Raw genomic sequence first — 10,761 nt, forward strand, 5'->3', positions numbered from 1 at the left:
CACAGTTGTGCACACATGTGGAGAGGCAGAGGTTCTCACCGAGTGTCTTCTGAAATCCCTCCCCTCCTTACTTTTTGAGCTATCGTCTCTCACTGAACCTGGATTTTACTGATCGACCATCGTTCTCCCAGCTGCTGGCGACTACTGCTCTATACCCGATTGTGATAGGATCTACTCTCTCTTTCCTACGGGGATGATGAGGTCACATAGCTCTTTTCACTGAGTGCCTGGCTCACGCCACCATTTAGTAGAATGCTCTCTAGTTCTGGCCTGTTCTGCTGCTGTAAATCAATGGATTTCACCTCTTCTCACTGCTCACACTCTCCTCTCTCGTGTGGACACCATGTTTCATCCATCCATCCACCAGTGGATGGGCCCTTGTGTCATCTCCAGTTCTCGGCCATTACAAATACTGGCGGGATAGACAGATGACTCCAGATGTCCCTTCAGTGTAAGGATTTGTTTCTTTCATGTCTATACTGAGTAATAGTATTGGTATAATTTTATTTTAGATTTTCCTTTTAATTTATTCTTTGACAGTTTCAGATGTGTATAATACATTGCTTCCCTCTCACCCACTCCCATCCCACAAACCTCTGCCTTCCACCCAACAACTCCCTCTCTGCATTCTATTTTTCGTTTGGCTCTGTTGTGTGACTCGCTAAGTTTAACTAGGGCTGCCAGTGTGGGTGTGGGTGTGGGGCTACCCCTGATACATTGAAAAATGCCTTTTTCTTTTACACCAGTACTTTATTAAAAAATGTATTTCTTTATTTAATGTATATGTGTTCTGCTGCATGTACACCCACATGCCAGAAGAGGGCATCAGACCCCCTTGTAGATGGCCACTAAGTGGTTGCTGGGAACTGAGTCAGGACAGCTGGGAAAGCAGTCAGTGCTCTTAACCACTGAGCTATCTCACCAGTCCTGAGTACTTATTATTTTTAATTAAACTTTGTGTGTTGATTGTAATTGTGGGTGCACATGTCACAGCATTCAAGCCGAGGTCAGAGGACAACTTTGTATAGTTGGTTCTCTCCGTCCACCTTTGCATGGGTCCTGAGAGGTAAACTGAGGTTGCTGGACTTCAGTGAGCACCTTTATCCACTGACCCATCTCACTGGCGCACACACACTCACACACACACTCACACACACACTCACACACACAGAGATACACAGAGAGAGAGATACACACATACACAGAGAGAGAGATACACACACATACACAGAGAGATACACACAGATACACAGAGAGAGTGATACACACATACACAGAGAGAGATACACACATACATAGATACACACACTCACACACACAGATACACACACACATGCACACACACAGAGATACACACACACTCACACTCACACACACAGATACACACAGAGAGAGATACACACATACACAGAGAGAGATACACACATACACACACAGAGATACACACATACACAGAGAGAGAGATACACACATACACAGATACACACACACAGATACACACACACATGCACACACACAGATATATACACACTCTCACACACACAGATACACACACACACAGATATATACACAGAGAGAGAGAGAGAGATACACACATACACAGATACACACAGATACAGATATACACACATACAGAGACCACACACACATACATACACATATACAGAGAGATACACATATAAACACACACACACACACACACACACACACACACACACACGAATTCAGTTAACTTAGCGAGAACAACACTTGTCAGTTCTGGTTCCAACATCTTGAAATACTTCCTTTATGTTTTGTTCTAGTAGTTCACAGTTTCGGCTGTGACACTCAACTTGACTCTATTTTGAGTTACCTTTCTACCTGACTAGAGAGAGTTCTGCATGTGGACAGAACTCAATTTTCAAGGCCCATTGGTTAGAGAGGATGTCCTCTCCCTAATCCTGTATCCCAGCCTCTGTGTCCTATCCCGGTGGCCTGCGTGCCTGTTTTGATGTCAGCGCTACGCTGTTCTGACTGCTATAGACTCACAGTATACGTCGAAGTCTGTGTAATGACTCCTGCTTTCCTTATTTTAACTGTAGTTTATTTTCTATATTCAGAGTTGCTTTTGGTTTTGGTTTGTTTTTGAGATGCCTCAAGAGAAGCTTAGAATTGTCAGTTTTGTTTTTGTTTTGAGAATTTTATGATTGTTTTTCTTTTTTTTTTTTTCCGGTTCTTTTTTTCGGAGCTGGGGACCGAACCCAGGGCCTTGCACTTCCTAGGCAAGCGCTCTACCACTGAGCTAAATCCCCAACCCCATGATTGTTTTTCTAATTCTGGGAATAGCATAGAAGGCTCTCTGTAGCCTGAGTGTTTTTAATGACGGTGACTTTTCCAATCCGTGAATCTGGGATATCTTTCCGTTCTGTCCTCTTTAATATTCCTCAATGGTGTTCACTTTCACCTGTTCAGATGTTTCAGGGAAGTTTATTTCTGGAAATGAGATTGTTCTGTTTGCTTCAGTTTTAGATAATTGACTATTCATATTCAGGTGCCACTGATTGGCAGCCCGTGTGCTGCAACCTGGCCGCACTTGTTCTGGTTCTAATAGGTTATCGTTGGTAAAGCCACTGGGGGTGCCTATACAGGTACATGTCCTGCTGACAGTGACAGGAAGACTTCTTTCTCTCCGGTGGATGCCCTTTGCTCTCTTCTTCCCTCCTGCTGGGAATGTGAGCACCCACCTTTCTTCAGTGCCTGAGACTCTGGGCTCGGTGGTTTGTTTTACTGTTAGCAGAAAGGAAAGAACTGAAGAGGAAGCCTTATCTTGGGTAAGAGCTATGTCTTGGGTAAGGGCTAAGGAGTGATTCAGTCTGAGAAGAGATCGTGGCAGTTTGATGCTGAGCTGGGAAGTCTGACTTCAGTGCAGGTGGCCAAAGGAACGCATTAAAGATTCAGAGAAGCCTGAAGTTCATATCCAGTGTTAAAAGCCATAATTCTCAGCTCCACTGGGTCCAGTCGGCCATAACCAATGTCATGAGTATATGTATAGTTTAAGGAAACCTTTGAGGAAGAGACTTTTGTTCCAGGAAAAACATCATTCCTTGTTCCTTTTATCTGAATAAGAAAGCAGGAAACAAAATAAGATCTTTTTCTCTCACCTCCTCTCACTTTGTATAACTACCTTTATTATTTAGTCATATTTTTTACTAATGTATAAACTGTATCCTTATGGGAAGAGAAGTAGGTAATGGGAATTCAAGAGTAAACAAGCATGTAACTGAAGTCAGCATGGATTAAGGCAGCTAAAACGCCCCAGGAATGACCGCTGTGTATTCCCCAGGGCTGTGTGGTGCGAAGCTACCTATTCACAAGAGGGTGTGGCCACGGAGGACAAGACTGTGCAGACACAGAGACAGCAGCTTCCTCTGGGGCAGATCTGGGCAAGGCCTCTCAGATGGTCACACTGTTCTCCACCATGCTGGGTCGGAGGTACTCATAGGGCAGGTCCAGGCTTGCATTCCGGACCTCAATCTCCTTGTCCATGACAGCCAGCTCCTCCTGGAACTGCTTCAGCACAGCCCGGGCCCCGGGGTCTGAGAAATATTCCTCTTTATGCTGCCCCAGGGCCACCTAGGAGAGTGACAACAAAATGGTTCAGGACTTTGGGTCTTTCTCAGGCAAGAATCCTGCCTGCTCCTTGGTCAAGCTGTCTTCCCCACCCCCAGGGCAGGACCAGCATCTGTGTCTAACCATGACAGGCTGGTGTCTGCCGAGGAACTTGGTGAATGTAATCTGCATCCGTGCCTGCTGGAGACAAGGCAATGCGTCCAAAATGTCCCCCTCTGTCACATTCTTGGAGGTGGGTGGGGGCTTCCGCATGGTGCATGGGCCATTTGGGATCCAGGAATACCAGTCCAGCTACAGGTAGAAGAGTCACTCAGAAATTCACACTGACTGCCCAGATGTTTGGTGTTTCTCCCCATCCCCTACATCCCAGAAGCCTGGGGAAGCCATCACACAGATTACCTGACCCAGATGTGTAGATGCATGCTGACCAGTGCACGTGAAGATGCACATGGTGACGAAACGACACAGCTGAGCCCGGGACTCTAAGGACAGGGGGAACCTGGGCAAAATAAAGAGAGGCAGATCTCAGCCATGCAAAAATATCTGGAGATACACAAAGGTCTTGTTCTGGTCATGGCCGCTGGATCTTATGTCTCTCACGGAGTGCACACTCAAAAACTGATGTGTAATGGAGACCATTATGGAAAATCACAGCCAATCACACTGCAGAGTTGTAGAGCCCAGTCCCAGTGGATACAACAACCTGAGGCTCAGGGATCTTTCCAAAGACAGAGCAGAAAGGTTCTAAAAGCCAGAGGCTTGGGGAGTTTGCGTGAGACTGTGTCTCCTAGGAAGTCAGAAACTACACCCAAGGTCTCACCAACTTCCTAAACATGGGCTGGCCAAGGATGGCAATAGATGTGCTAAATGGCAGGGGAAAGACCAGGGCACCTACACAAAGGCACCTAAGAGACACTGAGAGTGTGAGAAACGGTCTTCCCCAGGGAAGAATGCACCAATTGATCATCCAACACCAAACAGGCAGCTCTGAAACCAGAAACATGTAACATTGTACAGACTGAGCAGGGTGTGAGCATATGTGCAAGAATAGATGTGTGCACATGCATGCATGTATATACATATATGTATGTAACAACAATTAGTGAAAAGGGCGTCATGGATTTGAATGAGAGCGAGGAGCGGTACATGGGACAGTTTACAGGGAGGGGGAAAAAAGGAAGGAAAAAAATCCCAAAACATAAAAAATAATACTAATTAATAAAAACAAATAAATAAGCTGGTGTATAAAGGATGGGCCATGGGCTGCTAGAAAGGGCAGGGATGAAGAAGGGGATATATCCAAGAGAGATATTACTTCTGGCTCCATGTGCATGAGGAGAGAGAACTCTGTGGGAGGATGAGAAGGCAAAGGAGCTGCAGAACCCAAGGGTGATCATTAGGGCTTCTGGAGGCCTGGGTGATGCCCAGGGAAGGATTCATAGATCCAGATGTGGACTGTTGACAGATGTGTGCAAGGTGGACCCTGTGCCTTACCCTCGGTCCTGGGCCCCAAGCAGTCCGATCTCAGTGACCTCTCGGCACCAGACCTGCAGCTCCGGATCTTCCTTCACCTCTCTGTCATTCTTGTAGAAAAGCTCAACCATCCTTCCCACATACCTGTTCCCCAGAGAAGACAGGGCTCAGCCTCAGACCCAGGCGAGGGCTTCTGAAAGCTGCCGTCTGCCCTCCTCATTGTCCCCTCTGTTGTTCTCACCGACTGATGATCTCCCATAATCTGAGGGCATCCCGGGCATAAAGAGAAGATTTCACGTCCAAGAGCCCACGGTCAGCCAAGTCATCCGGAGGGCAAAAGGAGCGGTAGGTCAAACACGCTGTGGCTCTCTGGAGAATGTCCACGTGGCCTCCACTCCCTGTGCTCACCACCTGAGGACAAACTGGGATCAAGCAAGCTAGGTAACAGAATGGGGAGATGAGGCAAATGAAGGACAGCCCTCCTGGGCAAAGTTGTGTTTAGGGGAAGAATATGTGAGGGAAACAGCCTCGAGAGACTTCCAACATTGAATGCCCCTCCCTCTTCGCCCACCCCTGTTCCATACCAGATCAAAAATTCCCCATTCCGAGACAAGATTATTCCGTGCCAGGGTGTTGATCTCCATGGTGTAGCGAAAGTGGGGGGCAAGGAGCTGGTTGGTTGTGAGGAAAAGAAATGAGACAGTCAAATCCCAGAAACGGCAGGATCCACAGGGCAAGGGGGTGAGACGACCCGTGATGAGAAGGGAGAGAAATATCTTCCCAAAGTCCTCCAAGGTCAAACGTTCCAGGTTTCACTACTTATTTGCATAATCTTGTGTTTGTTATCATAATTCCAGCCGTCACTGAGCTGAAACCACAGAATCCAGTAGGATCCTTGGCTATGAGCTCCCCCATTTGCCTTGACCAGTACTCATATTCTCTCTCTCTCTCTCTCTCTCTCTCTCTCTCTCTCTCTCTCTCTCTCATCCTCTCTCTCTCTGTCTCTCTGTCTCTCCCCTCTGACTCTCCCTGTCCCTCTCCCTCTCTTTTTCTTCCTCCCTCTCTAGGTATTCAATGCCCTGTAGAAGACAATTCTTCCTTGACCCCACCTCCTTTCCCTTCCTAGAAGGACCTATTCATTTTTCCTTCTCAGTGAGCTTCCCGAGGAGGAGTCTCTACCGCCTCAACTCACAGGTCCCACTCAGCCCACAATCAAACTCCAGACTCTCTGCTTCCCCAAGTCAGCCTTCCTTGTCAACAAGGTGATGGCCATATTGACAGAGTGGCCTCCTCTGCTACTGTGCTGACAGAAAGGAGAACCAGCCTCTCTTCAAACACTTTCTTCTCTGGTGCCACAGACTCACACTCTTGTCCCTCCCTCACCTCACTGGGTGTCCCCTCTCTATGGCTCCTTCTACCTCTTTGTGCAGGGTGGGGCTGACTGGAATTCTGTCTCAGGCTCTGTGTGCCTCTCTGGCACTGCACCTAGAGAATTTCCTCCCGTACAGTGAGCTCAGCTACTCCTCTCTGCAGCCAACTGGAATCCGAACCCCCAACCCCTTTCTCACACATCACCATCCTCTGCTGCTGTTTTCAGACCGATGTCTACACGTGTATGGTCAGAGTGAGGCTCTGGGCTCTCCTCTCCAAATCTTTTTCATCTTCTCCCACTTCCCATCAACATGCGAATCACTTTCTGATATTTCAGTAATACCTAACATCCAAGATAGCCCACACCCCTTTCCTCCCTCACCACTACGGAGCGCTCCTTCTCCGTGGAATGCCCCCACACTTCCCTACCCATCAGACAACCCCGTCACTGGAAACTGCAATTCCTATATAAAACGTATTCTTTCTCTGTCCCAAGCTCATAGCAAGGGCATACCTTCAGGGTTTCCATAGCAAGCTTTCTGTGTGTGTGTGTGGCTCTGTATGCTCATACAGAGAGACTAGGATGGCTGCCTTGCCTTATATGCCCAAGAGCAGATCCGGAGTGGATGCTTCCTGAGAATTGTGAACTTCAGACAGCAGATGGAGAGTGACAGATATCCTTAAATACCTTGTATATGGGATGCAGGCTGGGTAAGCTCCTCATTGTGGCCACAGAGATAACCTCGGCCATTAGATGTCCCCTTAGCAGATGTGACTGTAACTGGTGCACTTGGAAATCAGAGCTTCGGACCCAGATCTTGGCCAGAAGCCAGGCCATGGGAGGGTCCGAGGGCAGGAAGAGCAGGGGTGGGGGACACCCATGTCGAGGTGGCTGGAGCTGGACCAGAAGACAGACAAGACAGGAGCTGAGGCCCTGTGTGTCTAACGCCCTAATGAGAATCAGGGTTAGGACAGACACATGGTTCCTCGCACCTGAATGACCATGGGTAAGAGTCTCCCATCAGACTGTAGCTTCAGCATGACCAAAGGGGCTGCCACGTGTTGCTGCTTAAAAATTATGACATTAGGCTTCACCCCATCCAGCAGGGAGAAATCGGCTTCAAACAGAGATCCAGCCTGTGGGATCAGGGCACATGGGCAGATAAAGAGGCCAAGCAGAGTCAGTTCAGAACCTGCCTTTCTTTCACTTTGCCAAAGTGGATCCCCTCCCTGCCACCCAACAATTTTACACTAAGCAAGTGATCTCCCTGGAGCTGGTGTCCTGGATGTATGGGTCAGTGCTTGAGCCTTCCTGAGTTGAAGTTTGTGCCTTCAATTACCATGGACCACAGTTCCCAGTCTAAGTCCTCACACACACTCCTCATAGGCTTTAGCCAAATGTAGCACGATTTGCTGTTTTACTCCCTCCTCCAAAAAAAAAAAAAATCTAATTTTTTCAAGGCCCTATTTAGTCCTCCTCCTACCAGATTCTTTCCCCTCTTCCTCCTACTCTCCCTCTGCTTCTTTCCTCCATTCCTCTTCCCTTCTCCTCTTCTTCCTCTTTCTCCTCGACGCCAACCCCCTCCTCCTCCTTTCCGTTCTTTGGGGCAGTCTCTTTGAGACATGATCTCATAAGGTAGCCCTGGGTAGCCTGGGGCTCACTATGTACAACAGGCCGGCTTTAAACTTGCGACAATTCTTCTGCCGCTGCCTCAAAGCACTGGGTTTACGAGCCACTACACACTTGTTGGGTCCTGATTTTCCCTCCAGAAGCTCTCCCTAAGGACAGAGGCTGAGCTCTGTCCCATGAAAAGGGAAGGGGTGAAGATGAGGTGGGGAGTGTAAAGGACCTAAGAATACACCGATTATAGTTCAGCCTCAGGTAATTCTGCCCCTCGCAAGCCCCCAACATTTGGCAATGTTTTTGGTTGTCACGAGGGATGTGCTACTGACATCTAGTAGGTAAGAGGCAGGGGATGGTGCTAGAACCTTCCTGTACAGGAGAGTACCCTACAACCTCACAACCACAGCACAGTTCCAAAGTCGAGAAACTCCAAGTGCTAATGAAACCCGTCACCACTTTGTATCCTAACCTAAAAAGAAATTGCTTTTAAAAAGAGAAATCCTAAATGCAGATAAGGGAGGGTATCGATGATGGGGTCACCCAAGGAGAGGAGGGGAGGAAGCGGGGAAGTAGAAGGCAAAGCGGTTGGAACTGCGGGGACGGGGGTTGGGCAGGTAGGCTACACAGATGCAGCGCAGGACCTTGAGCTCCTTCTCCAGCTGGGTTTGTAAATCTTCCATCCCTGGAGGCAGGACCAGCCGGGCTGGAAGGCGCTTAGACCGCCTCAGGAGCATGGGGTTTGCACCGTTGAGGAACTGGTACCCAAAGAGGGCATCTTCCTTCCAGGAGTCACGGACCCGTCCTGAGGGCATCAATTAAGAACACAGTGTGAGCTCTAAATGTATCCTCCAGCGACCCCATTACCTTCTGCGCCCTCTCCCCAGCTCTCTCCGATATCCGGGCTGGAATTCTGATTAAGAGACTTTAGGAAGTTGTGGTAACTGACCGGCCAGAGCAGTCTTGCTATGTGGAAATACTTTCTGGTAATCTTCCAGATGTTGTACACGACTTACGAAGTCTAGAGTCCCCTTAATAGCAAAGTCCTTCAACCTGTGCAAAGGACAGCGTGCAAGAAAATCAAGAAAGAGCCCACCTTGCCCCTTAAGGTGAAACCGCGCAAACTCAACCCACTACTCACACTTTGGCCAGAGAGAGGGAAAAATCTAAATCCTTATCCTCCATGAATCTCTGGTTCCTGGGGAGGTCCCGCTCTGTACTTCCTGCTATAGGCAGGATTAATCCCTCCTTCCAGGAGCCCCACCTGGAGGATAAATACGGAGTCCTGCATGAGGCAGTGGTTTGGAGGCTCTGGAGGGCGATCTCGACGGTTTTCTTGGACTCACCGATACACATTCCTTCTGTCCTCCAGCTCCTGCTCTCGATACTTCCTAAACAGGTTCTTAGTGTCGTCGTTTACCTTCAGGGCTAAGAGAGGAAGACACAAGAGTTTGCTTCCTCTCAGGACACCGCTCTGTGCTGGGGTTGCTTCATCTTCCTGTCCCCTCAATCTCATCCTTTCTCTTCCCCCCTCCCCCCCATCTCTAATCTTTTCCTTTAATTTATTTTATAACAAGTCCAACGACCTCCTGCGGCACCGTCAGTGTCCTCACCAGTGCCCTCGGGTAGGTAGATAGTCTCCTTGCCCTGCACCCAACTGTAGCAGGGGAAAAAGGCTTCTCCTTGGATCCCAGGGCCCTGCACAGTGATCCACTTGCAGAACCAGTCAGAATCCAATAGGCCTTTGTGTTTGCGAAGCTTTACCACCAGGAGGCGCCCTAGATGCAAGGGGACGTCGATCTCCAGCTCTGTCTTCTGTGGGATAAGACACAGTTCCTAAGCAAGTCTGGGGTCCTCCGTGAGGGCAGCGGTGTCAGTGAGCCCTCGGAGAAGCTTGGCTCCGATTGCCCTGCTAAGAATCACTCAAGGAAAGAGACCTGAACCAAGTGGCGCCGAGGAAGGATCAGGGCGCTCTGTTGGGCTCCAGGCTCCGCTGTGCACCTGCTGCGTGCCCCAGCGCTGTCTCATCCTCGTCCCTCTCCTGTTCCTTACTCTTGCCCCCTTTCCTCACAGTCAGTCCACCTGCGCCTGCTATCATACCCGCGTCATGTTCTCAATGGTTCTCTGGGACCAGGCTTCCTCCCGTCCCCACAGTATCAAGGACCCCTGCAGAGCCCCAGGTCCCGGGTTTCTGCGAGCCCACCCAGTGGCCTCACACTCACCCTTCCCCGCAGTGGCCGCAGCTGCTTCCCAAGGTCTGCCTCCGCATGCTCGCCCACCAGCCACAGCTGCACCAGGTTGGTGGAGCCCGCCAAAAGCGAATCTCCAGTGACCACAAGGATCTTGTACTTGCCCATCTCGGCTGTTCCTCTAGAGGGGTCTGGGAGAAAAGCTACTCTTAAGAGGATCTGAGAGGCTGCCTCCAAAGAGCCAGAGTTTTGTGTTTGAGTTGCTCCGCCCACTCAGGTCCCTCCCTCAACTAAGGTGCAAGTATCTGGTTTCCCAGAGTTTCCAAAAATGAAACCATACCTTGCTTACTTGGCAAGCTCTTCATGCCCCAACCGGTGACCTAAGCTAGCTAAGCCTCGCGCCCACCCAATTTTAGTGGAAAACAAAGAGCAGCAGGCGGCGATGAGAGCAGTGGAAAGGCTTTGGGTGGGGGCGTGTTTTTCAGTGGAAATGAGCTT

General features: G+C 49.2%; 1 protein-coding gene across 1 annotated transcript; it reads right to left on the reverse strand.

The window, feature by feature from the left end:
- Window positions 1-3,042: 3,042 nt before the first annotated feature.
- Window positions 3,043-10,508, reverse strand: Alox12e (arachidonate 12-lipoxygenase, epidermal). Its single transcript, NM_001107014.1, has 14 exons — window positions 10,297-10,508; window positions 9,688-9,889; window positions 9,421-9,502; window positions 9,216-9,338; window positions 9,024-9,127; window positions 8,719-8,879; window positions 7,447-7,590; window positions 7,142-7,351; window positions 5,667-5,753; window positions 5,324-5,493; window positions 5,104-5,226; window positions 4,009-4,108; window positions 3,733-3,900; window positions 3,043-3,612 (listed from the first exon to the last, which is right to left on the reverse strand). The coding sequence occupies exons 1-14, from the start codon at window positions 10,429-10,431 to the stop codon at window positions 3,433-3,435; spliced, it is 1,989 nt and encodes a 662-aa protein (NP_001100484.1). The 5' UTR covers window positions 10,432-10,508; the 3' UTR covers window positions 3,043-3,432.
- Window positions 10,509-10,761: the final 253 nt, after the last annotated feature.

This window comes from Rattus norvegicus, chromosome 10 (genome assembly GCF_036323735.1).
Source record: "Rattus norvegicus strain BN/NHsdMcwi chromosome 10, GRCr8, whole genome shotgun sequence".
Classification (NCBI taxonomy): domain Eukaryota; kingdom Metazoa; phylum Chordata; class Mammalia; order Rodentia; family Muridae; genus Rattus; species Rattus norvegicus.

Excerpts from the sequence above, each read along its gene's own strand:
- Alox12e (NM_001107014.1), bottom strand. The coding sequence starts at position 10,431 with ATGGGCAAGTACAAGATCCTTGTGGTCACTGGAGATTCGCTTTTGGCG. Across the intron at positions 9,503-9,687 it reads CTACCTACCCGAGGGCACTG|CCCTGAAGGTAAACGACGAC; the intron begins GTGAGGACACTG and ends TTCCTCTCTTAG. Across the intron at positions 8,880-9,023 it reads TAGCAAGACTGCTCTGGCCG|GACGGGTCCGTGACTCCTGG; the intron begins GTCAGTTACCAC and ends TGATGCCCTCAG.